The 26,768-nt window shown below is 43.2% G+C and overlaps 1 protein-coding gene and 1 long non-coding RNA gene across 2 annotated transcripts; both read right to left on the reverse strand.

Moving 5' to 3' along the window:
- Positions 1-3,199: 3,199 nt before the first annotated feature.
- On the reverse strand, positions 3,200-11,217 carry Ttr (transthyretin). The gene is made up of 4 exons (XM_034518612.2): positions 11,062-11,217; positions 9,966-10,096; positions 7,026-7,161; positions 3,200-3,454 (listed from the first exon to the last, which is right to left on the reverse strand). The coding sequence occupies exons 1-4, from the start codon at positions 11,128-11,130 to the stop codon at positions 3,347-3,349; spliced, it is 444 nt and encodes a 147-aa protein (XP_034374503.1). The 5' UTR covers positions 11,131-11,217; the 3' UTR covers positions 3,200-3,346.
- A 6,517-nt stretch (positions 11,218-17,734) lies between these two features.
- LOC143434412 (uncharacterized) lies at positions 17,735-25,848 on the reverse strand. The gene is made up of 4 exons (XR_013103885.1): positions 25,504-25,848; positions 24,779-24,820; positions 18,328-18,575; positions 17,735-17,902 (listed from the first exon to the last, which is right to left on the reverse strand). It is a non-coding gene; the product is annotated as an uncharacterized LOC143434412 (long non-coding RNA).
- Positions 25,849-26,768: the final 920 nt, after the last annotated feature.

Here is a 26,768-nt window from a genome sequence, read left to right on the forward strand (position 1 = left end):
TGGCCCCATCAGTGTCCCAATCCTACTCTGTGGGCTCCCATCTCACAATGCGTCTCTATTAGACAGACTTGGGGTAGCAGAAGCTTGGGTTTGCTTTTTAAGACCCTGGCTGAAAACCTTTCCATAGCCTTTTGTTGTCTTTTTTAAAGAAAAGACTTTTTTTTTTCCCCCCCCTTTGGTTCTGAACCTAATCAGAACATTTTGAAATTTATTTAAACATTTTGAAATTAGTCTGAGAATGTAGAAGCAGGCCTTGGTACATAAAACAGGTTACTCATAAGTAGTAGAAAATTTCTCATGTTCCACTGGTACCAAGGCTCCTATGTATATGTTAGAGAGAAAACCCAACTGGTCAGTCACGTGATGTGGAAGGCTCAGATGTGCCTACCTGGAACTCATCCTTTCCTTCGTTCATCTGTTGGTTCATTAATTCATTCCACATACTTAGAAGGGACGATACATGAGGCTCAAACATTTAAAAGCCTTGCATGGAAGGTGTTATTTTCCAGAAATTGGGAAACACATCTAATGTGCTTTCCAAATGCGTGTTCCTGAGGTCACCAGTGAGCAGTGCCATTCTTTTAGCTGAGCACAGGTTCTCAAAGTGAAAGCCTTGAAGCATCAGCCTCGGCCTTCTCTCCCCTCATACTGTGTGCCTGTGTCTCTAACTACTGGCTTCCTGGCAGTAAATAAGTGGCAGCAACAGCAAGTGGTTGACTGCTGCACTGGGGGATGCACATCCCTAGGGTTTGTTTAAGGAAGCCTGAGGGCAACCCACCTCCTTGCTCACAGAGGCTCCAGAATGGACCTTCAGTATTTACTTGGGTTTGCCAAAGATGAATTACCATCTGCTTTGGCTTAAAATTAACTGGGGCAGCTCCCACCCAGAGAGAATGGGGAGCTGGGGAAATGGAACTGCTTCCCAGCTTATTTCCATTCTCAAAGGCTGGAAGGAAGACGAATGGAGCTTAGGAGGCCTTATGAACTGTGAAGTTAAGGAAGAAATTGCCTGGGAAATAACAGTTTGCGGAGAAATAATTCTGCCTCTGCTATGAGTGCTTGGTGGATAAAATATAGCTTGAGGCAAAAATATGCTTCGTTTCCTTGTTTGACAGGTGCTATCAAATGTTGCAGGTAGAACTTCAATATTTGTGATTATGTTTTTTGAGAGACGCCTCCACTCCTTAGACATGTGTGTGCACACATCGCCAACTTTGAAGTTTAAGAACTGGTCTGATTATATTAAGCCCAGTGTGGTTAGAATTGAATTTATTCTCTTCCATGACAAATCTATTTTGTTTCATTTTGTTCATTTGCCTATATTACTGTGCTCATCCCCTGGCATGAGTGTGCATGAGTGCGTGTGAAAGTGTGTATGTAGACAGTGTGTGTGTGTGTGTGTGTGTGTGTGTGTGTGTGTGTGAGTTAAATGTGGATTTAAGATCTGACTAAGTTGGTCTTAGACAAGGCCTCATTATGTAGTTCTGGTTGGCTTGGAACTCACTATTTAGACCAGACTGGCCTTGAACTCACAGACATCCTCCTGCCTCTGCTTCTGTCTCTTGAGAGCTGAGTTCTGATTGCCAGGTTGAATTGGTCTAAAGTGGATTCGAGGGGTAGAGACATCTGGGAAAGTGGAGTTGATTCTCAGCTTATTTCATTTTGAAAGGCTGGAAGGAAAACTAAAGGAGTTTAGGAGGAGTGTGTTCTATGAACTATGAAGTGATGGTAGGAACTGCCTGGAGATGCAGCTGGGTTGCTGCAGGCCTGTCCTCTTGGCACTCACTGTTCTTAACCATGTTTTAGTGATTGATTTTGTTTCCTTCAGTTTTATACATGTATACAACCTACTCCGATGCTCTCTTCCTTGACGTCTCAGCTTCCTCCCACCCCTCCCAACCTCTCTGCACATTACCACCAGTCCTTCTCCCAGATCCATGACATTTGGTTTGGTTTTGTGACTTGTTTCTTCAAGTCATATTTCTTCAAGGACATTTCCGGTGGAGTCGCCAGTGGGGCACACAACTGAAGACAATGTCTCTCTCCCCTTCTCCCTGAATGTAACATTATAAATAGTTCATCAGCAAGGGGTAGGATCTCAAGCCCCATCCCAAGCCTGTTCCCATCCAAGCCTGACTGCTGATAGCCCTATTCGTGTGCAAAGGAACTGTCATGGCCCTCAAATGAGTAAAGTGCTTATCCAAAATGCCTGAAGAATTAGTTGCAGTAGTACCCCATCAAATACTTGAATAGATTTCACCTGCTGTGGCTCATTCCTCACTACTCGCCCCAATATTCTCAGTTCCCAAATGAAAGACACACACACACACACACACACACACACACACACCCTTGATATTTTGATACTCCTTAATTAGCTCAATGTCTGAGCCACTTCCTAACCTCCACATGGTTAATCCACCTCCCTCCAATTTTCTGAAGTTATTACTGTAACTCCCATATTCTATCTCAGCTGGCCCAGACATGCAGCCCTCTTGGGCTGCTATCCCCCAGCTCCTACATGGTGGCTATGCTCTCTGTCCCTAACTTTTCAGGCATGGAGTTTTTCCTCTTCTTCTCCAGGCATGGCCGTCTCCTCCTTCCTTCTTTCTCAGTCCCTCCCCGCGGGAATCCTAACAGTCCCACGTCTGTCTACCCTGTCCAGCCATTGGGTGCCAGCAACTTTATTTATCAGTGTGAATTTTCATACAAACAATTTTGGGGATACAAATTAACATAATATAAGCAGCCACAATTAGTCCCTTAGATTTGTCTTTACCTATTCACTAAAGGTTATAGAAAAACCAAATATTTCATTTTCAGAACATGTCTTTTGGTCTACTTTTCAGTTTTGTGATTGAACCCAGGGCCTTTGAACATGCTCCAGGAAAACACTACTGTGTATCTCTAACCCTTCAGATTGTGTGCTTTTAATGGCTACAGATCATGTGTAGTATATGCTTTGCTTGTATAACATTGAACAGTTGGCCCACTCTGCTTCCTGATCTATCTGCCTCAAGCAAGTTGCCAGGAGCACCCTTACCCTCCCCCAAGACGGAAAGGATCCCTTTAAACCGTGAGCCAAAAAGGTATTTCCTTTCTTTAAAAAGTTCTGATCAAACACTTTCTAGAGTTCTTGAGAAGATTTTGGGTTTTAAGAGCAGGGAATAAAAATGAGGAAATAAAAAAGAAACCACAGTTTGAATGAAACAACAGGTGGTTTAATAAGAATGTTTCACGCCATCTTCCCGCGTGGCTAACACGGTTTATAGAGCAAGAACACTGTTTCAGTACAAATGGGGTGCTACTGCTTTGGCACGATCCTGGTCCTCCTGGGCTGGGTCTCTCAATTCTGGGGGTTGCTGACGACAGCGGTGGTGCTGTAAGAGTATGGGCTGAGCAGGGCTGCGATGGTGTAGTGACGATGGCCAGAGTCATTGGCTGTGAAAACCACCTGGGAGAGAGGAGAGACAGCCAGTTTTAACAGAGTCCAGAAGTGGGAGGCGCAGTCACAGGGTTCACCAGAAGCTCAGTGCTAAACTGGTAATCTTCCTTTTGTTGTCTGATTGTTTTCTGGGACAGGGCTTGGGGGATGAATAATTAGATTAAAATATGCTGCCTAAGTCTTTGGAGCTGTGTGCAGCTCCTAGAGAATTGCAGGTCTCTCTTGGCTAGTTAACGTCTGCAGTGTGGGTGGCCCCGGTCAGACCAAGCTGAGTCACTGAGAGTCTGAAAGCTATTGTTCACTTTCTTGGGTTCAGAGAAAAGTGGGGAAAATGGAAACACTGGCACCCACAAACAAAGGACCCGTGGCTAACGGTGGTTGTCAACCCTGCTACAAACATCCAGACCTAGAATGTTGGCAGGAGCTGTTCTCCGGCAGACAGCACGCAGAAGTCGACCTGCCTTTCTACAGTGAAAGCCCCACTGGAAAGGAAGGCTTCTCGAGTCCCAGTCCAGGGATTTTGCTCCCACTGTCCCCTTGCATTTTCTAATGTGGTAAGGTGTTTTTAGGGAAGGAACAATGCTGAGAAACTGTGGGAAGACATCACAGGGTTCTCTCCACAACACAAGCGGTTTGTGGTTGGCAGAAATGCAAATGAAAGTTTTGGAGCTTATGGAAGTTTCTGGACAAAACATGGATTTGCAATTAGCTAGCCACTTCCCAAATCACTAGATTGTCTGAGACATGGGTGCAGCAACAGCCCAGGTGCTGGGAGTGAGCCAAATCCAGAACAGATGTTACGGATAGAAGATGTACGTAATTGTATTCATTTCGTGTACAGGTTCTGGATACAGCTTTGAACACACTTTGAATAAAGAGTTTTTATGTCCAAATATAAGGCAAAGAAAGCTTGGATGACAGAGTAAAACTAACACAAAAATAACATCCAGATAAATGGAAGGGAGAATCAGCTTAGACTCTCTGTTGTATTTATTTATTATTATTTATAGTGCCACGGATCAAATCTTGTGAATGCTGGGCAAGTTCTCTGGCACTGAGTTACAACCCCAGCCCCTGGCCTAGGCTGGCCACTAACTCGTGAGCCTTCTACTATAGGCTCCAGCATTAGACTAGTGGCGCCATGCACTCTCCTTGAAGTTTCTTTTCTGCCACATTGTCACCCTGGCTCATTTGTTTCTTCCCCAAAAGTGGAAGAAAAAAAAAAAAGATATTACACAGGTTTTTAAAAAAAACCTACCAAGTAAGAGAGCTCAGTCAAGCTCTTGCCTTGGTGGCAAGAAGACATGAATTTGACCCCCAGAATATGTGCAAAAATGTCTGGTGTGATAGAATGTCTGTAATCCCAGAGCTGGGGAGGTGGAGACAGCCTGGGGGTTGCCGGCAAGTCAGTCTAGCCTGGTTGGTGAGCTCCAGGCTAATGAGAGACCCTGTCTCAAAGTTTGTGTGTGGGGTGTGTGTGAAGGGACAGAGGACAGAGTGCCTTAGAATGACATCTACGGCTTTTCTGTAGCCTCCACATGCACACACACATATGTGCCTGCACACACGTGCATAAAAATTCCCCCAAGCCAAGAGACCTATTGGTTCCAAAGAACATTTCCTAATTTTCCTTGGTACGTATGATCGGATCATCGGGGCCCTGTTTGGTGGGGGGGAGTGTCCCGCACTAAAAGGCTGCATTTAGCAGAGTGCTTGAGGCAGAGAGTTTTTATTTTTCAGATGTTTGTTGAATGATGGGGTAGGAATGTGATTCAGTTGATAGAGTGTTTGCCTGACATCATTGAACTCTGGGTTCAGAGCCCCAGCACGGAGGAGTAAAACTGTTGTGGTGGTTTGTGCCTTCTATCCTAGCACTTGGGAGGAAGATATTAGCAGTTCAAAGCCATCCTCAGCTAGTTTGAGGCCAGGCTGGCCTAGGAGAGATCTTATAGCAAAAGAAAAGTCAAAACAGAATAAAAATGTTTGTTGATTGAGTTTTAAAAGAGAATCAGACAATTATTTTAAAAGGCGTAACATGTTCTAGGTGAATACTTACAGGCACTCCCAGCAGGCTGAGACCCAGAGCAGACAAGGTATAAGGGCAATCAGTCCAGGGAACAGAGCAAGGGTCCTGTACTGGTGCCCAGCTAACATGGGTGTTGGTGCCCAGTACTACCTTGGAAGGTGGCAGACTTTGATATCTGTGAGTCCCAAGAGTCTAACAAGCCCCTCTGGTTTGTCTGGTAACGCCATTATCTGAGATGTCATCCATGGCTAAACCGCAAGGGCAGGGCAGACCCCGTTTGTGCTTTGTTGGTTAGGTTTTGTCAACTTGACACAAACTAGAGTAACCTGAGAAGAGGGACCCTCCACTGGGGAATTGACTCCATCAGATTGGCCTGTAGGCAAGTCTGTGGATTTTTTTTTTTTTGTTTTTTTTTTTTTTTTTTTTTTTTTTTTGACTAATGGTTGCTGTAAGAGGGCCCAACCTATGCTTGGCAGTACCATCCCCTGAGCACGCATACCTGAGCTGCATAAGAAAAAGGAGGTAAGCAAGCCAGTAAATGGCATTCCTTTTTGGTCTTTGCTTCTGTTTCTACTTCCAGGTTCCCACCTGACTTTCCTCCACGGGGAACTGTAAGCTATAAGAGGAAATAAGCCCTCCTCTCCCTAGGTTGCTTTTCAGTCATAGTGTTTATCATAGCGACAGACAGCAAACTAGGTCACACGCTGAGCTATTTTTGATGGAATTTGTTATCTCCAGTTCTGACCAGCAGGCCTGGATTCTATTTCCATGACAGTTGCCTCTGTGAAATGAGAGCTAAGAGGAGCCAGGGAGACGGGCGCCCGGTGCCAAGCAAAGGCTACTCGTGGGGCTTTGGTTGTTGGCTTTGGGTTTTGATTTAACTTGATTTCTTACAGAGAAATTGGCTGAGGCATGGAAGGCACAACACAGAGAACAACTCTGTCACTTGCTTACACATGCTAGTCTTGCGACCTTGATGAAGTACTTAGCTCATTGGTAAAACAGGTGTAAGACGAGGCTATACCTCCACAAGGTTGATGAGGCTAGACCTCCATAGGTTGATCATAAGGGTGAATCAGTTTTGATTCAGAAACCCCTTTGCCATGTGATTTGCTTGATGGTTTAGATATTAAGCTGTTTGCTTTTGAACATGTCGACATTCTCTGTGTTGCCAAGAATTGTTTACCCAAACTTCTGGGGACGTTAGGTGTGCTTTGGAATAAAGAAAAATGCCAGAATTTAGGGAAATAGCATAGGGAGCCCTCTCTTTGACTATGAAATGCCCTCCACGATATCTGGAGGCTGTCTCAAAAGGAAATACTAATATTTCTTCAACAGAGAAATGAATATTTACATAAATATAGTTAGCCGACCATAAGCAGTGTGAACAGGTTCAGGCCGTGTTGCTGAATGAGTTTTAGAGACACTCTGACTTGCTTCCCAAGCACCGTGGATTCTGGCTGTAGAATCCACTTTCAGCTCATACCCAAGGTACATCAAGAGCAAAGGGAACTTCCTGAGACGAAACTCAAACAACTCAGCGTGCCCACTTACCTCTGCATATTCATGGAACGGGGAAATGCCGAGTGACTTCCAGTATGCTTTGGTGTCCAGTTCTACTCTGTACACCCCTTCTATGAACTTCTCATCTGTGGTGAGCCCGTGAAGTTCTCCAGATTCAGCGGTCGTCCTGGAGGGCATAGACGTCCAGAGGAATTGAGAGGGAAAGAAGAGCTCACTGGCATGGTAATGATAGAACACACAAACGTGCATGTATGTGGTTGTCATGTGTGTGTGTACATGTATGTACCTGTGTCATTTTTTCTGTCACCTGTACAGCTTTATGTCTTATGTACAGCATTTTGTCTTATGAGACTAAAATATAGTAAAATGTTTACCTTAAAAGTCTTAATCTAGGCATACGGGGTCACCTGTTATTATTCTAGTGCTCTGGGGGTAGAGGCAGGAGGGTTGCTGCAAGTTTGAGGGCAATTGGGTTTAAATGGTGAGTTCTAGACCAGATGGGACTACGTGTTGAGACCTTGACCAAAAATAAATTAATTAATTAAAATCTTTAAAAGAAAGAAAAGCTCTAAGGCCTATGAGTGTTGCTTAGTGGTAAGGTTCTTCCCTAACATTTGTATACCGCTGGGTTCAATCCCCAACAACACACAAAGGCAAACATATAAACACACACACAAGTACACAAACACCAACACACAGAGAATCACATACATATATACATACATACACACATATACACATATACACAGACACAGTCACACACGCGAGTACACACACACATACACACATACATACACAGTTTTGCATTCAGGGTTAATGACTTGATGAAAGTTCATGACAGTCCCTGAAAGTGTCTCAAGCTGTCCTGACTAACTCTGCAGTCCCCTGTCACAGCAGAGTGACAGTCTAGTGTCCCATGGCCTAAGGGTAACTTCTGGAAGTAGTGTAATTTATCATAACAGAAAGCCTAATAATTATATTATAATTGACTTTTTTTTCTCCTTTTGGAAATTTATCCCATTCAGTACTTTTTTGCCTACAAGAAATACCAAGTGACTTCCATTTTCACCTAGACATCAGTTCAATAATGGCAATGTTAGAAACTACTGCCTTAGTTATAAACACGACAGATAAAAGCAGCGGTTGTCCTTAGTGGCTCTGACCATGGCTCTTCCCATTTCTCCATTTTTTTCTTTTTTCTCTTTTGTTGTAGGTACAAGAAAGAAGAGTCGCAAGAAAGTTTGAATATCTGTGTGTCCATTCCACTCCAACTTAGATCCCCTAAACCACTTTTCATGCTGTGCTCAGCACTTAAATAATCACAAAGACATTAACGAATAGAAACTCAGTTAACATAGCACCAAAAGAAAATGACCTTCCCAATGGTTGATGAAGAACACTGGTGGTTCTGGGTATTCAATTAAAGCCTAATGTAAAGTCTTCACCCAGGAGACATAACTTCATAGGTGCTCTGCTAGGTGCTAAGGGACTCTTTGCTGTTTTTCCTTTTGGTTTGTTTGTTTAGGTTAATCAGCAGTTTCTTTGAAATCACTAATGGTTAAAAAACAGAACAACACAAAATTGTTAAGTGGCTAGCACAGGTGGGAAGTCATGTTGACATTCTAGTGGGTGACTGTAAGATTGGTCAGCCCCTGGGTTTGCCTTGCAGATCTCTCACGATGTGTTTTTAATTAAGATTCATGGTTGCTAGCCTTGCACAGAGCCACTCTGTTCTGAGTGTGCATTTAAAAAGCCCCTGATTCTGGGTAATGCCAATAAGCTCCAGAAGGGTGCTTTGTCAGTTCCTTACCTTTCATCAATAGATTAGTGAGCACATGTGAACACATCCTTCTAAGATTCTAAGACTGGGACTCAAAGCTTGAAAATCACCCATGGGTACCAGGGAATCTGAAACCCCCCAAAACTATATGTATATGGTTTTATACGTGCTTGTCTTTGAGCCTCTTTGTGGCATGGAGTCTTTAAATTTTTCATTTTTTTCTTTCTTTTTTCTATCTGTCTCTGTCTCTCTCTGACTCTGTCTCTATGTTTCTCTCTCTCTCTCTCTCTCTCTGTCTCTCTCTCTCTCTCTCTCTCTCTCTCTCTCTCTCTCTCTGTGTGTGTGTTGTGTGTGCATTTTTTATGTGTGGTGTGTTTGTACACATTTGCATGATCTAAGCTCAAAGCTAGATGTCTTCAGTTTTTCTACACCTTGATTTTTGAGACAGGGTCTCTCACCAAACATGAACTCATCCATTCAGACAGACTGGTGACCAACAAACCTCAGGGCCCCCCTGTTTCTAAGCTCCTACCCCCAGGCTGATGTTATAAGCATGCGCTACCATGCTGGGCATCTTACAGAGTCTGGGGACTCACATCCAAGTCCCCAACTTCTGAGCAGGCACTTCACTGACTGAGTCATCTCTTCAGTCTCTGGAGACTATAATTTTCATTATCTTCTTAAAGTGGGCTGTGATGTAAAAGGGTTGAAACCCCCTACGAAACAGTGGGATTATTGACTCCCCCTTTTTCTCCCTTCAGTCCTGGACTGTACTTTGGTTCCTGGTCACACTCTAAGTAACGCAAGAAAGCAGCTCTCTTAAAAAAGGTCTCTGCCCTTACCTCTAAGCTTCTAACAGATTCTTTAGCTACCAGGTTTGTTTGTTTGTTTGTTTGTTTGTTTATAAGATCGGTTGCCTGCATGTGAATTTGTGCACCACACGCATGGTGGACAGAAGAGGATGTAGGATACCCAGATCCCCTGAGACTGGAGTTTCATATGGTTGTGAGCTGCCATTCTGGTGCTAGGAATCAAACCTGTGTCTCCTACAAGAGCAATAAGTGCCCTTAACTACTGAGCCATCTCTCTGAGTTCTCTAGCTGGTAAGTTGTGTGTGCCTGTCTCTAACAAGCAGAAGAGTAAATGGGAAGCCGGAACTGGTCCCATGGTGGGCTGCTCTACAAGCTTACCCAGAGGCAAATGGTTCCCAGGTATCCTCAGCAGTCTTTCTGAACACTTTCACAGCCACGTTGACAGCAGGGCTGCCCCGAACAGCATCCAGGACTTTGACCATCAGAGGACAGTTGGATTTTCCAGCACCCTGGACATAGAGAAAACAAGAGAAATGTCAGTGAAATGGGTCAGAGTAAACGGGCTTGTTCTTTCCGGTGATAGAATCTGGAACAAAACCAAAAGTACATGCTGATCCCATTACGATAACATAAGTGTTGACAATTAATGAGCTTCTTTATCCAGTATAACATAGACAGCATTGTTCCCGAAGCAAGAACACTTTCTGCCCCCAGATGCACTGCTGTGCACCAGGGATGTGGATAATGAATTTTCAAAGGGAAAACAGGCCCTCTGAGAACCATTGCTCTGTTTGCCTCTCCATCTGAATGGAGCCACTGAAAAGGTGTGTGGTGCAAAACACAGAATGGGCTTTTTCTTGAGATCATTTTAATCAGCTGTTGCTATAGCAATTCCCTCTGGTTGTAAAATAACCCTCACACACTTCCTGACTCTTTTAATTACACTGACTAACTCTTTTAAAGGACTTCATCAGAGACTGAAATAGAGTGTTGGCCAAAAAAGACAAAGAAAGATCAATAATACATTTTGATTAGGTAAAGAACTAAAATATAACCATATAATAGGTATATTAAATATATTAAAGATTTTATGAAAAGTCAATATTAACAGCCCCACTGATAATATATCTTTTTTTTTCTACTGCTAGAAACTGAACAGAAGGCTTTCCACATACTAGGCATACACTGACCACTAAACTACACATCCAGCCCTTTTATATCTTTATTTCTATGTTTATTTCATATGTTTATTATCTAAAGACACCAGAGACTGAGCATTACAGACTCAATGCACTAAAGCAACAGAGGGAAGAGCCTGGGGAGCACCAGCTCGTCTCTTTGGAGTTTAATGGTAAATATAGAGTCTGGGTACCCTTGTCCTAATAACACAGCTACTTCCTAAAGCTGGAGAAAGGCACTTCTTCTTCATTTAAGGTCCAACTGCCATGTCTGGATCGCTCACGGGATCACTCACCCCAGGGCCAGCTTCAGACACGAATACCAGTCCAGCAAGGCAAAGGAGGAACAGGCGAAGGGAAGCCATCCTGTCAGGAGCTAGCGGATCTCTGTGATGGCTTCTCCTGGTGAAGGGGCTTTTATACCCCCTCCTCCCAAGCCAGGATGCTGATCCCTGCCAATCTGACTCCAAACCTGCTGATTCTGATTATTGACTTAGTCAACAAAGGGAGAATAAGTAACCTACACAAATATGAACCTTGTCTAGGGAGATTAGAGCATCGGAACATTAGCTCTACAAAATATTCTTAACTGGTCATTTGACCAGCCAGATCCGCACAACAAAACAACCTAAACCAAACAAAAGCAGCCTGCTCGCAGGGGCCGAATGCATGGGATTCAGGAGATTTTCCCCTTTTCATTTTCTATTCATCTTTCCCAGTTTCTATATACATTTTTACCTTTGGTTTTAGATGATTGATATAAATTGTAATGATTTGTTCTATGTTTATTGACACCTGGCTGGTTTAAATACAGTGTGTCAGAAGATACCGCTGTAGTAGGTTACAAGACAACAAGAAGCTTCCTTAGCATAAAACAAACAAATAAACAAACAAAACGCAAAGCTCTCTTGTAGTCAAAACCAAGCCTTCTGGATGTTTTGCTTTTTGTCTCTGTGTACATGGGTACCCACATTTCTCCTTTTCTAGATAAAGTTCATTCCAACCCCAAGAATAATGGTGTATTTCAGATTGCTCTTTGTGAGATTAACATGATAAGTTTGTACTGAGTCTAATTGGGAATCTAGGAACAGAGGCACTGGCTGATTTTTGTCAGAAGTGAAATTTCTGGAAGAAGGTAGACATGGCTGTGAGACGGAGATGCTGTACCTGATAACATCTCTTCATTCTCACTGACTGACACGTCCAGGAACTACAGATTGGGTGATTCACTAACTAGGTATTGCCTCTTGGGGTGCGTGTGTGTGCATGTGTGCATGTGTGTGTGTGTATGTGTGTGTGTGTGTTTTATGTAAATTAAGGCTGTTTTTTTTTTTTTTATCCTTACACAGATGATATGTAAGAGATACACAGCAGATGTATGTTTTGGACATATGTCAAGGGCAAGTGTAGCCTGTGGCATCTAGAGTTGGGGAGACATTCCCATGGCTGAAAGAACCACATTAGTAGAAAGTCATCAAGAAACCATGAAGGATCCCAGCTTCCAGGGAGACATAGAAGAGATAGGAAGGAATCCCAGATTATGAAAATGTGTAGACACCTTTAGAAGAGAGGGAAACCATCCAAGAGCAACAATAAGTAGAGACAACCAGAGCAAGACTACTTACAGTCCCACAGCTTCTAGTCTGACAGGGTTGGAGGCTCTGGCGAAACCAATCCCAGGTCTGCTACTCAATGGCCTGCTTGCTACTCAGAATGATTTTCTATCTCAGATATCAGCCCACACATTTGTAAATCAGAAACATAGCATATCTCTTTGAAGGAGATTTTCTAAGAACTTTAAATGTGTCATGATATAAAGGCATTTTATAAACCAGAAAACACAAATGTCGTAAGATTCCATTCAATATCTGTGCCTAAGGAGAAAATGCTTTCTCCAGAATCTCTTGTGCATTGTCAACCAAGGTTAATGTCATTATTTTTCATTGCTCAGAATGTGAATGAAAGCCCTTCTTCATACAGGAATCCTAAACAGTTGAAGGAGGTTCTGTCACTGTCCAGGAAATCTTGCACTATGCATGTTAACTCCGTACTCTGCTGAACTCTACACTCTATCGAAACTATGAATTGCTCTTGTAAACTGGCAAGGCTGGGCTGCCATCTGACCACAGGCTCTCTCCACCATTTCTCTAGGATTTTGAAATATTTACAAAAATTACAAATTGAACCACTCTGCATTAAAACTTGGACTTTGGCTTGTCTCAAGAAAGTGGAAGATGACAACAGTTGGTTTACATTCCCAATGAAAATAATCTATGGTGTCCCATGTTGGGACATTTCAGTTTTCTGAGTTTCCTTCCACTCTGAAGCCAAATGACATGACTTCTGGTGCTGTCATACTTCAGCGTCTGTTTGTTTGTCTGTTTTTAATGCACATCCCATATTCTTGATCCATGACAAAGCCCAGCCTCTTTGTAAACTTGTTATGATTACTGGTCTTCCAAAAGCATTATTTTCTTTTGCCAAATAAACATGCTTATCTCTTTGAGAGATTCTTCTTCAGGCACAGGACATGGAATCCTCTCTCCCTAGGACTTTGTCATCTGGCTTCCTCCCACTGGTCAATGTTTCTCTTCCAATGTGATGGACTGAAGCAGACACACACTCCAGATGATTGAAGTAGACACACATTCCATATAACCGAACTGGACACACATTCCAGATAAGGTCACGTAAACCCTGAGGACATGGTGAGAAGGCTTTAGTCTCCCTTGACAAATGTGCTCTGCAGACAATGTTGTACAACCCTGAGTGCATCCATGACTGTCATCACTGTGCCCTCACCCAACCCTGTGTCTAACACAACCATAGAGCATTCATCATAATGAGCTATGCTCATTTATCAGTTTTTGGTTTGCTGTTCAGGGACAGAATCTCATTTTGTAGCTTTGGCTGGCCTGAAGCTCACTACATAGACCAGGCTAACCTTGAACTCACAGAGATTGTTTCAACTCTGTCTTTTATACCTTTTAATCTAGGATAGGATCCCAAATTTATCTCTGGCCATAACATACTGGTAGTTCTGACCAACCAGTGAATCAGAACACCCTCAGGTCTTTGATTTGCTTGTGGTTTAGACCTACATCGGCCTAGAAACCAATTTTTTTAACTGTAATTTGAAAGAGACAAGAACATGAGGAAAAAGTGAGGTGCTTTGAAGCACCGGGAGGATGTTGAGTAAGATGGAAAACTACTGATGACCCTTACAGAGACAGAGTTAGGACATGTTTGAACAGAGGCTGGGTGATCAGCAGGTAGACTGTCTGGAGTCTGAGTCAAAGGTCGCACAGTATTTTATGTGATGGATCAGGACAGAAGGAAAAACCGATGGAGTAAGAAAACCATTTTCCAATACATGGGTGTAAGATAAAGGGAAGTTGTTCCCCTAGAGAAGCCCAGTGTTCTTTGCATGAGAGTCACTTTGTGCTGTGAACAGGTCTCATGGATAAACAGACTTTTCTAAAGAAAGGAAGGTGTGCTTTCGAATGTTGAGTTGAATTTGTAAAAACTCTTCTCAGAGGATGGTTACAGGAATCCATGAAGATGGTGGACTTGTGTCAAAATTTACCACCTTCCTGGGGCCTCTGCTGAAGACATTGCCTGTTGGGGGAAATACTAACAGCAACTACCTAGAGAACATAAGGGCTTTGGGCATAGTGTTTAAGTTAGAAGGTGGTGTCTTTTCTTAGCCCTTTACTGGTTTTCTTCACATCCTGGCTGTGGTGCTGTAGCTTACATGTTTCACTAGGTGGATGAGAGACTGAGTTACTGACAACATCTCTCTCCCTACTACCAAATACATGGTAGTTAATGAACAACCCTGGCTGGCTCTTGATCTGAGAGCCTTTGCCCTTCTCCCTTAAAATGTACAACCTCATTTAATACATTTTTTTTTCAACTCCTAAACAATCTCTTGATTTGTTTTCTGAAGGTCCAAACAGACACCTAGCCAGCAGTCTGTTGGCCCTGTAATGCTTGCTAAAGCTATTGCAATAAGCTGATTAGCAACAAAGGAACTTGGTGGGCCAAAGGCTTTCGCAGCACCTCCTGGTGAGTTAGGAGGAACGAAATAGCAGTGTTTGGGGCTCTGGATCTTTGCAGGTCAAAGAATTCAATTTTGTTAGCTCCCCTTGAGATGGATAAGTCCTGGAGGTTTCATTAATGCTAAGCAAATCATGAAGTCTCATTTTAAAACCATAATACTGATTTAATTAACAGTCAGATTGGTTTTCTGATAATCAAGGGATTGGAGCAAGAGGGTTTCACATGTTTTATGAGACTGTTTTCTAGGTGGAAGAGCCTGGCTAAGATTTCTAACTTTATTGTTGAATATACATTTTTTTTTTTGTACTGGACATGTTTGAACCTGCCTTGTCCAGCGTGTCTTTCTTCCCAGGTGTTGAATACATAGCGAAAAGGGCCTTTTCTTTTCTTCCTTCCTCTATTTTCTAACCATCCAACTTAAGACTAACATTATCTAGGGCATTGCCTTTTAGTTTCAGTCTCATGATTGAACTGTAGTGGCCATCATAACTGGGAACAACAATTGAGAACACCCTTACGTAAGAATGTCTCCTGATTCATATAATGCATGCTGCCATGTACTATAATGGGGACAACATCACCAAGAGCATTGGCCTCAGCAGTTTTGCTGGCTTGAACCTGCTCTGTCTCTCTCAGGTGGGTCTTAATTTGTCTATTGTCTACAGTTCAAATGATTTTAAGACATCATGACTTGGTCTAGTCTGGGTTTACATTGGTTGCTCTGTTCACACATATTTCAATGACTTTATCCATATATAGACATTTGATGTGGCAAGAGTTCTGGCTTCTAGAATCCTCCAAAGAGTATCCTCCTATTTTATGTAGATATAGGGAAGGTTCCAGGCCTTCTTGTCAAGTAGATGGGTTTCCTTTGGTTTCTCTTCGTCATTCCTTGAAGTTTTCAGGAAGCTAGTGAAGCCCAACAGGTTTGAGAACACTTGGCACTCAGACCTGTCTGGCTACAGTCTATGAAGTGTTCAAAGGAGCATGGTGCTGCCTAATGGAGAGATGGTACAGACCACATATCTTTCTCATCTAAACATGTCATTGGCTACTTCATAGCTTAGCCCAGTTTCCAAAGAGACTGCACTGGGCTTGGGTCAACAGTGCCAGCTAAAATTAAGGATTCAAGTGATCTTTTGTCTGTACTCACATCTTCCTTAGAATTAGCTGCGTTGGTCTGTGACCATACTCCACCATCAAGGATTCAGGTTTTGATTTTGGTCACTGCTACTCTCTTCTGACATGGAAGGTATGACTGGTAAGGAGACATGCAAGCTCAATTAATTAAAAAGAAGTATTTTGGGGCATGTCAATGTAGCCTTCAGGTTGCCTATAATTTGACTCTTAGGGAAAACATGTTCTTTAAACTGGAAGCAGGTGATGAATGGGCAAGAATTCATGGACAGAAGTGGCTTTGGGCTCATGAAGGGATGAGATTTTTCTTTTACTGTGAAAGTTAACATATCTAAGTATGTAAAAAGAAATTGTGCAGGTGATTCTTCTCTTATTCTAGAGTAGAAGTGTATGAGTTCCCAGCTGTTGGCCACAAGGGGAAAATTAATGGTGTAAGTCCCGTAGGACATGGGACTGAGGAAAACTCAAAATCTAGGATTAGGAACTGAGCAGACTCTGACAAAAGCATCAGGGTGTTTTCCTTCTTTCTTGTTATTTTGGGTCTGTGGTTTTGCTCATGTGGCGGCCAGAGGTCAACTTTAGATGTTGTCCCTTACTTTCCATTAACTTTGTTTTTTTGTTTGTTTGTTTTTGTTTTGTTTTTTGTTTGTTTTGTTTTTGTTTTTTTGTTTTTTGTTTTTAAGACAGAGTCTCTCACTGGGATCTGGAACTCAGTAATTAGCCTGAATCGGCTACTGAACCTCTTCCTCCCCAGTGCTGGAATTACAAGTGCTTCCCACGATTGCTATGGTTTTTACCTGGGTGCTAGGGATTGAACTCAGGTCCTTGGGCTTACATGGCAAGCAATTAATCAACTGTGCTGTTTCCCTGGTGCCAAACAGCATCATTTTAGAAGGTTAAAGAGAGATTTAGAGGAGGAGAGGCAGTTGAACAAGCAGAAAGGGAGAAGTCAGAGCTATTCTAGAGCCTGGAACTCGATGGGCTCTAGATACAAGGGTTTTTAGATTCTGTGCATCTTCACGTTCCTATACATGTAATACGAATAATACATATACTCTGAGGCATGTGGAAAATCCTGCTCACTTGAATGTGATGAGCACAAGGAACACAGCCACCCCAGGACCCATCTGACAATTAATTTCATGGTCTGGAACAAGAAAACATGGAGAAAAAAGATTTCCCACTAATATGGCAGGAAGTGAGTCCACTGGTCTTTCTGATTCATATGCTTGGGGGATCCCTAGGGAACACTACCATCTTGAAATTTCTATATGTACTTTAGGGTTTATGAGCTTGTGAGTTTGCCTCTTGGGTTTCTGATGAAACCGGTTCTGAGCCTGCCCAGTGGACCTTGGACATTGCTCAACCTAAGGGAATTAGTAAATTCACCCAGGAGATAGCTGCTGGGCAAGGTGAGCTTGGTTGAACCTGCAGACACTCTGCCTTCAGTAATCCTCACTCTTGTAAGGGCAACAGTAGCAATCTGTGCTGGCGGTGAGCCTTTGACTACAACAGGGAAGGAAGATGCCAACAGACACTGTTAATCAAGAACCAGTGCCAGAGGGACAAGGCGTGAGGAGGAAAATGGAGGGGTCAGTATAATTACTCAGCTTAGAACCAAGGAGGGTTAGAGTGTCTTTGACAGAAAGCCATGAAACAGTGAATCAAGCTGCACTTGAGGCTAGTTACTAAAAGGGTAGAAATTAGATATTTAATTTTTTAAGTTAAATTTTATTCTATTATATTACATTTATGGGTATTTTACCTGCATGTATGTTAGTACACATCATGTGTGCTTCATGCTTGCACAGGCCAGAGAAGGGTATCAGATCCCTAAAAACTGAAGTTACAGATGGCTGTGAGCTGCCATGTGGGTGCTGGGAATCACACACAGATCCTCTGGGAGAGCAGCACATTCTCTTAGCTGCTGAGGCAGTTCTGTAACCCAAGGAATGAAGTTAATGTGGTGAGAGTATAACTCCAGTTAGATGTCCCCGAGGGGATCTCATGCCTTCCTGACAAAAGGGGCCTTGAGTGTCCTGAAAGAGGTAGCGTGGGACGAGTGAGTGTGAAACGCAGTGTGTGAGCGGATCCAGCTCATCAGTTAGACACGGGCAAGCACGTCAGACGTTTCCAGCTGACTGGACACTGACACTTAGAGATTGACCTGATGGAATTGGTCTTCCAGCCAGGCATGTCCCCCCAACTCCGACTTATGGTCTTCCCACTAACTTATTCTTGTTAGTGCTCAGACCTTCCCTCTTGTGTTCTTTCCGATGAATTCCAGACAACTGCAATGCCACCGTCTGTACACTTCATCCTCAACCAGTGTGCTGAGCCAGCCCTCTACTGCTCCCTCTTACCTGGACCAGCATGTCTGCTGGGAGTGATGCTCTTCTGAAGCATTCTTCAGGTTTACTGGTTCCCTCGTCAGAACACTCAACCCTCCTGGTTGGGCTGTGTTAGCTTTCCAGCCTCTGCCACACTGTCAGGTGTTTGAGTGACTCTCTCCCCCGGCATTCTTTATTCTCTGTTCTTTTCCTACTCTTGGCTGTTTGTTCTACCATCTGATTACGGAGTATCCATGAAAGGAGACAGTGTCTAAGGCTGGCTAAGGGAAAGAAGACAAAATCGTCTTGATCCTGCCCTAAGATGATTGGCTTACTCATTCTGTAGTCTCAGTACAGCGTTGCAATTTGTGTATCTGCATGTATACTGTGTTTACTGTTCCCTGATCTTACAACCTGTCCTGAAAGGTTTACATATTAACCTTGGTTTCCTTCATAGACCTTTGTTTAGCATTTTCCTTTACCTTTGTTCTTCATTTAGAAGATAGTCCGATGTTTTTTTCCAGGTTACCTCCTGCAATGCTTAATCATCATTGCCCACTTAACCAAATTTAGAATCACCATAGAAACACACCCCTGGGTGTGTCTTAAGTTTCCAGAACATTTTTAACAAAGGAGAGATTAGCCACTATGATTGTAGGTGGCTCTGTACCTCGGGCTCTCGCCCCAGACTGAATAAAAAGGAGAAAACAAACTGAGACTCACCCCACCCCATCTCTGCTTCCTGATTGTGGTTACAATATGAGCAGATTCTTTCTGTCCCTGCTGCCATGTCTGCGGCACCATGATGGACTGACTGTAGCTCAAACTGTGACCTAGAATAAACCCTTCCTTTCCTAATATGCTTCTATTGAGAATTTTATCACAGCCATGAGAAAAGGAGCTAAAAATCCCTAATCTTTCATATTAATAGATGACATTGATCTGAGATGGCTTCTTATTTGCTGCTGTTCATTAAATCTTCACCGTCATTCCTACATCTTCCCTTCCTCTGGCCTATAACATAGCCATCATTTTCCTTTCTAAGGTGACATGTCTCACTCAGTCTTTCTATGGTTTTGCCTGTGATCCCATCACCATCAAAGGCTGGTCCATCTTGTCACTCTCTTGCCTCAAGCTCACAGTCTACTCTCTAGCTCTTCTTGTCACTAACTGCAAGGTATTCCATCAGTTTCTCACCTTGACCATTTCCTCCCAGAGCTGTTGTCCCAGAGGTGAGTCACTGTGCTTCTCCTGGCTCTGGCTTGCCGCATGACTCTCCCTGTGCTGGTGCCACCATCATGGTCCCCAAACTCAACCTGTCTAAGTCGGAACTTGGCAGTTCCTCATTCCATAAACCCCTCTTGGTCCACTGCTCTTCAGATGGAACCATCATTGCTCTGTATAGAAAGAACTTAGAGCCCCAGGAGTTAGGCTGGAAGTCTCATTTATTACCAGACCTTTAAAAGTAGTGAAAGGCTATGTGTGTTAGTGCGTGCTGGTAATCCCAGCACATGCAAGGCAGGTACAGGAAGATCAGGAGTTCAGGGCAAGCCTGGGCTGAATACAGAGATTTTGTCTCAAAACTAAAATGTTTCCTGCCTCCAACATATTCCTCCCATTCCTTGCCTTGTGTTTCCAGAGCTGTCAGCTGTGTTCCAGTGTTCATTCCTAATCACACAGGCCTTTTCAATTATGCTACAACTGATCTCCTTATGATAATCTATTTTCCATATAATCTTTTCCTATAAGCTGTTGCCAAATTAATCTTCTTAATGCATACCTCTGACTACATCATATCTCTTTACAAAGGCTTTTTCTCACTTCCCTGTAGCCAGCCAAATAAAGCCCAATGTCCTTCGCTTGACATTCAGAGGGAGCCGTGACTCGATTGTGTTCTGACCTTGTTTATCGCTATGGTTCTTTAAACACTAACTGAAGGGTGTTGAGGTAGGTGGCTCATTGGGTACAGGTGCCTGCCACCAAGCTTGATAACTGGGTTTCATCCCTGAGAGGTACATGGTGGAAGGAGAGTACAGACTCTCACAGTTGCTCTCTGACCTCCATATATGTATGGTAGCTAGTGCAACTCACACAGGAAATACAATGTAATAAAAGCAAAACCTGACTGAACTCTGGCAGATTGACTACCTGGGACATAACCTTTCTTAGTCACTTTTACCCACACTGTAATTGCCAGAAGAAAAAAAAACATTGGTGAACGGTTCAGATCAGAATCAGTGATCACTGATAGAAAAGACCAGAGAAGAGAGTGTCTCAGAGGTAAAAACCAAGTGAACTGGGGCTGAAGAGAGGATGCCGTAGCAGAAAAGAGCATGTACTAGTCTTGCAGAGGTCCCAAGTTTGATCCTCAGGTAGCTCACAGCTACCTGTAACTCTAGCCTCCAGGGTGATCCAAGGCCTTCTGCTGGCCTCTGTGTACACATTTATGTGCAGACACCCCTACTCAGACACACACACAAATATAATTAAAGATGTAAATAAATTAAAAGAATGAGTCTAGTAACATCAGGACCAAAAATTGAGAAGGGAGAGGAAAGATGACTTGGATATTTTCTTTGGCTTGGGGGAGGAGTGGTCAGATAGTGATGCCATTAGCTTATAGGTAGAAATACATTAAGAACGAATCTAGTTTGGACATGCTGATGTTGCACATTTGTTCCCTCCTTCTCCCCCCTCCCCCACCCCCACTCATGTCTAGACAGCAGCTGGAAATGGCAGCCTGGGAGACAGGGCTTGGCAGAAACCAGGCTGCATATTCACATTTAGTGTCCTAAGCTTGTGGCCTGGATGCCAGTATTCAGAGGTCACTGGTGCATGCTCACAGTAAGAAGGCATTCAGTTCCCCAGGAATCAAGAGAAGTCTGAAAGAAGTTTTTCCCAGACAGGGGTTGGCTGCCTGCGAGTATTCAGTGTCTCTCCTAAGCAGCCCTGCCATTCATGAGAGTTGTTCTTACATTTTCTCTTGGGTGTGTTAGGACCTTCTTTCCTTTGCACCTCCATATTCCATGGTACAGCAGGTCTAGACACAGGACATGCACTGCAAATGCTTACTGAGCAATGCCATGGTTGAGTGGTGATGCCTCAGGCCTAGCACTGGACAGCTCTGACCTTCACAGACAGACAGGCAGACAGACAGACAGACAGACAGACAATCTAGGTATCATTTGCCAGTATTGTCTGCAGCTGTTGTCTGACCAAAACCACACTGCTTCTAAGTTCCAAAGCTCTTCATTCTTCTCTGGTAGCACCCTCATGTATCTGCCTGCTCACCTGCACCCATCTTCTATTGAAGAACAAGTCACTCCATAGATGCTCCTGTGTGTCCTAGGATTCATTTCTGTATCTTTGGTTACAGACTTACTTTTAACAGGGTTCAGCAAGATGGACTCTCCTCCCCCAACACATAGACAGACAGAAAGACAGACAGACAGACAGACACACACATATACACATACACACACACACATATACACACACACACACATACACACAGACAGACACACACACAGACACATACACAAATTTAATTATGTTTGAAGAGAAATTTGTCTAACTTTTGGCACCAAAAATATGTTTTGAATCTGAAAGAGAATGCTTACTCTCCCCACCCCCCATATTCTACGTGACTCTTCTGTGACTTTGAAGTCAGATGAGGTTATTTCCATCTATTTCATGACCACACATCCTGGATCAATTTTCCAAGTGAGAGCCCATGACCAACAATATCTCTGTTCTCTGGGAACTTGTTAGAAGTATAAATGTGAAGATCCTGCCTTAGTCGGGAACTCATGCTGGAGCAATCCTTGTTTTTGATGAACTCTCCAGGGTACTTTCATGTCAAGTTTTGTCAACCATTACGTGTAAAAAGTATTTTTTTTTTATTTTCCTGAATGTAATTGTTGTCTTGGGGGGTTTCTACCTTTGCCTGCTAACCAAGGCCTTGTCCTGGAAGCTTCTAGCCTCTGTACAACCTAACCTGGGCCTGGAATGTTTTCAGCCTCTGAGACTTACTGCTGAGTCATCTTCCTAGCTCTTTCTGAGCTCTGGCTAGCTGTTCAACTCTGCTGTTCTGGCTCAAATTCCTTTTCAAGGTAACTGATTCAATCTGTCAGCTTCTGAATTGCTCTGCTTGGCCTCAAACTAATTCCAGCAATTGGAAAAATCTTCTGGCTCCTTCTCATTCTTTTGCTTGTTTTGTCTTTACTTGTGTCCAGCTTGTTCTTTCTTTAGTCTATCTCTGTAAAACTCTCCCAGTAAAACTTCTTCCTTCTCTGTGTTGCTCTACTCTCTCTCTCATCTCTACCATTCTGCTTTCCACAAACTCTGCTGTATCCGTGTACTATACTCCCTCCTGTACTGTCTGTCTCTCCCTTAAGTAGCTTCCCTTCCTTCTCTTCTCATGAGAGTTGGGTATGTCCTATTCTGTCAAATCTTTCTCTGATTCATCACTTTGTTTGTCACTCACCACATTCAGACATGGGTGCTTCCTTCTACAAACTAACTTTACCCTTGTTTGGGATTAAAGGTGAATACAAAGGGTGTGTCTGTGTTCCAGCCAGAGGGATTAAAGGTGTGTACTAAGGACTGAGACACACCACAACTAAAAACAAGCTCAAATATTCTGTAACAATTGTGTTAGGTTTAACTGCTGCTCCAGAATAAGGCTGGGCCGTGAAATTACAAGTCTGGATTCTTTCTAAATGTTGCCACCCATTCACTGGGTAACTTTGACCTAACCTCTTAACCTCTTTGTAGATGATTTTCTCACCCCCTCCCCCACAGAAAATAGTCTTTTGAACCCATTATGTAGAGGCATGTGTTTGTGATTCCAACACTTAGGAGATGGAGGCAGGATAAGGAGTTCAAGGTCTTGGGCCACATGGAGAGTGAGACCAGCATGTGTCCTGTGAGACCTTGAATCAGGAGAAAGAAAGTCAAATAGTTGTCAAGTTATTCTCTATGTCTGAGAACAATGCTGAAGACATTAGCTCCCATAGTGTTAGCAGGACAGTGTTTCAGGGTGAGTGAGGAACATGGTAAAGGTTGGGCCTAGACGTAGCCATGCAATTACCTTTAGTTCCTCCAATCTTTCTGTCTTTTTAAAAATGTTATCTTTATAAGAGTTGCCTTGGTCATGGTATTTGTTCACAGGAGTAAAACCCAAATTAAGACAGTGTGTATGTGCACATACTCACACACGTACACTCAACTGTGTATCATGGAGCACATATGTATGTCAGAAGAGAAGTTCAGGAGTCAGTTCTCTCCTTCCATTGTGATTCTGGGGATTTGAACTCAAGTCTTCAGGCTTGACTTCAAGTGCTTTTACCTGCTGAGCCATCTCTCTAGCCCCCCCTCTCCTCCTCCTCAGAAACAAATGCATGTGGTTAGGTATCTAAGAAGCAAGTAAGGAACCTCCTTGCCTCAGTGAACCAGCTGCCTGAATTCTGAGTTGAGACAGACAAAGCAAATGACTCATGGCTGTGGGGATCCTTTTGAATCTGATGCCATCTAACCTGCACTCAAGAAATTCCTGAAGATGCTAGGAGCTTAGGAAAGCTGGTGTGTGTGTGTGTGTGTGTGTGTGTGTGTGTGTGTGTGTGTGTGTGCTTGTATTTATCTTTATGTGGACTGCCGAATTTGATGTCAAGTGTCTTTATTTCTCACTTTGTTTATTGAGGCAGAGTTTCTCACTGAACCTGGACCTTGCCAATTTTGGCTATTTTTGCTAGCAAGCTTGTCCTTGAGATTCTGTGTCTCCACCTCCTAAAGCCTGGGATTACAGGCTTCTGCTATACCTGCCTGGCTTTTATGTGGGTTCTAAGGATCTGAACTCTGGTTCATGTGTTCGAGCAGTGAGTGCCCTTTTCATTAAGCACTTTTTATTTTTTCTGAGACAGAATCTCATGTAGCCCAGACAGGCCTCAAAATCACTATGCATCAAAGAATGACTGAATTCCTGATCCTCTGCCTCCAGAGTTCTGGGATTATAGATATATGCCACCATACACATTAAACTATTTATTTATTTTTCATTGAATTTATGTTCACATGTGTCATGGCATGGACATGGAGATCAGAGGACAACATGCATGCCTTTGTTCTCTCCCCACACTATGAACATCCTGGGGCTCTAACTCAAATGGCTGGGCTTGGCAGCCAGTGCTCTTTAACCCCTGAGCCATCTTGCCTGCTCATCATGGCACATTTTTAATAAGGAGATTATATGAATCATTGGGACATATATGGACGGACTTTATTTGTCTTGTAGAGGTGGTTGAGCAATATTGATTTACAACTCATCTGGGACTCTTGTGTAAGGGCACAGTTTGAATATTTGGTGACACTGCTTTTTAAGCCTTAAAAACATCTTCCTCCTTTTTAATGTGAGGACCATAGCTGAATCTGTCTCATACTACCCTGACTGGAGGAAGGGTTGCTAGGCAACAGAACAATGCCTTACCTGAAAGCAAATGTCCACTGGTGGAAAACACAGACTTTGGACCTTTGAAAAAACAACAAAAAAAAAATCTTTGTTTAACTATAAGTTTGTCTGGTCATAGGTCTTTAACTGTGATATCTTACACAGCCAGTGAGGTGAGAGTCCTCCGTTAAAGAGTGATGAGAACAGTTTCTGCTTGAAGGCAGGAATGGAGACGCATAGCCCAGATGATGGTCCGAAGTGATTTATAAATGTTAGTCCAGCCAGGGAGAAGCAAACAGAGAGCCTGGCACAGCTACCACCATTTCTACTTAAGGCTTTTCCCCATTCAGTTGTTTCTTAGTGGTTGCTTACCAGAGAAAGTTGAAACTCCCTGGCAGTCTAGTGCCAGGACATCAGTTATCACCAGAGACCTATTTTATTTCTACCCTGACTCCAAATCTTATCAAAATAAATTATGTAAGCTTATTAGAGTTTGCACCTTTTTTTTTTTTTTAACTTGACCAGTAATTACCACTCAGTTTCTGAAGTGTATAGAAATATAAGTAATTATTATGGCACTCGAATGACATACTCATTTATTTTGGTATGATTCACCTACACAGCAAGATAATTTGTGGAACTAAAGGTATCAAGTTAGGTCAAGGGGAAAAAGGAGTTTTGGGGTATCTATTAATGTTGTGAAATATGACTCCCCTCCCCCCAATCACCAGCCACACAAAAGAAGAAATCTGAATAATTTGTACCTGGGAAGGATGATTGGAGCTGGGTCTTTCTGTTTGCTGTCAGTCAAAAAAGAACTCATTAAAGCACATTTCCAGTGGGTGTGTTTGCACCTATTGATGATTGTTGGAGGCTGGTGGTTGCATCAGTAACATTAAACTTTGACCCAAGCTCGGAGCTTTGATAAATTCAGAAACATCTTGTCAGCCTAGGTGAGTCTGTAAATACGGAACTGGACACCGGCTGTGGGGAGCAGCATTCCATCTGATTAAAGGCACAGAGAGGAAGCCAGTGTTTGAAGGATGGTTCAGTGATTCCAAACACTTTTGTAGGATACAATGGCTTTTTGTGTCAACAATTTTCTGTGGGCCTGGGGAAGTGGTTCACTTGGTGAGGTGCTTTCCACTCACAGTGTGAAGACCTGAGTCAGCACCCACTGAAAAGGTGGGGAGCAGAGACAAATGGCTCCCTAGGGATGGCTGGCCAGCTGGTCTGGCAGAATCAGTGAGCCCAGGTTCAGCAGAAGCCTCTTTCTCAAAAGTAAGGAAAAGAAAGACTTGTCTTAGTTTGGGTTTCTATTAGAGTTAAAACACCAGGACCAAAGGCAACTTGGGGCAGAAGGGGTTTGTTACTCTTTCATATCACAGTCTGTCATTGAAGGAAGTCAGGGCAGGCACTCAAACAAGGCTGGAACGGAAGCAGAGGCCAAGGAGGAAGATGCTCACCAGCTCACCCCTTATGGCTTGCTCAGTCTGCTTTCTTACACACTGCAGGACTACCTGCCAAGAGGTGGCCTGACCACATCAATCAGTAACTAAGAAAATGTACTCCAGATCTGCCTACAGGCCAATCTTATGAAAGCGTTTTCTTAATTGAGAGTCCCTCTCCACAAATGACTCTAGCTTGTATCAAATTGACCCAAAACTAGCCTGAAAAATGATACTTGCTGTTAACCTCTGACCTCCACATGAGTGCATGTGGTGTCTTTGTGTGTGTGTGTGTGTGTGTGTGTGTGTGTGTGTGTGTCTGTCTGTCTGTCTGTCTGTCTGTGGTACATGCATGTATCTCTCTGTGTGTGGTATGTGTGTGTCTGTGCAGTATGTGTCTGTGTATCTGTGGTGTGTGTGTGTGCACATAGGGTGCTTGCTGCACTAGTCTGATGACCTGAATTCTATTCCTGATTCCCCTGAGGAAGCAGAGAATGGACTCTTGAAAGTTGTCCTCTGATCTCCATGCGTGTGCTATGGTATTTACTCACCCCTCTCCCATTACACAAATAACAAGTAGA

The sequence above is a fragment of the Arvicanthis niloticus genome, chromosome 14 (genome assembly GCF_011762505.2).
Source record: "Arvicanthis niloticus isolate mArvNil1 chromosome 14, mArvNil1.pat.X, whole genome shotgun sequence".
NCBI lineage: Eukaryota > Metazoa > Chordata > Mammalia > Rodentia > Muridae > Arvicanthis > Arvicanthis niloticus.

What these genes read in the sequence shown, in the direction of transcription:
- Ttr (XM_034518612.2), bottom strand. Translation starts at nt 11,130, where the DNA reads ATGGCTTCCCTTCGCCTGTTCCTCCTTTGCCTTGCTGGACTGGTATTC. An exon ending in TGTCTGAAGCTGGCCCTGGG is followed by an intron (nt 10,097 to 11,061) that starts GTGAGTGATCCC and finishes CTCTATGTCCAG; the next exon opens with GGTGCTGGAAAATCCAACTG. An exon ending in TGGGAACCATTTGCCTCTGG is followed by an intron (nt 7,162 to 9,965) that starts GTAAGCTTGTAG and finishes TATGCCCTCCAG; the next exon opens with GACGACCGCTGAATCTGGAG.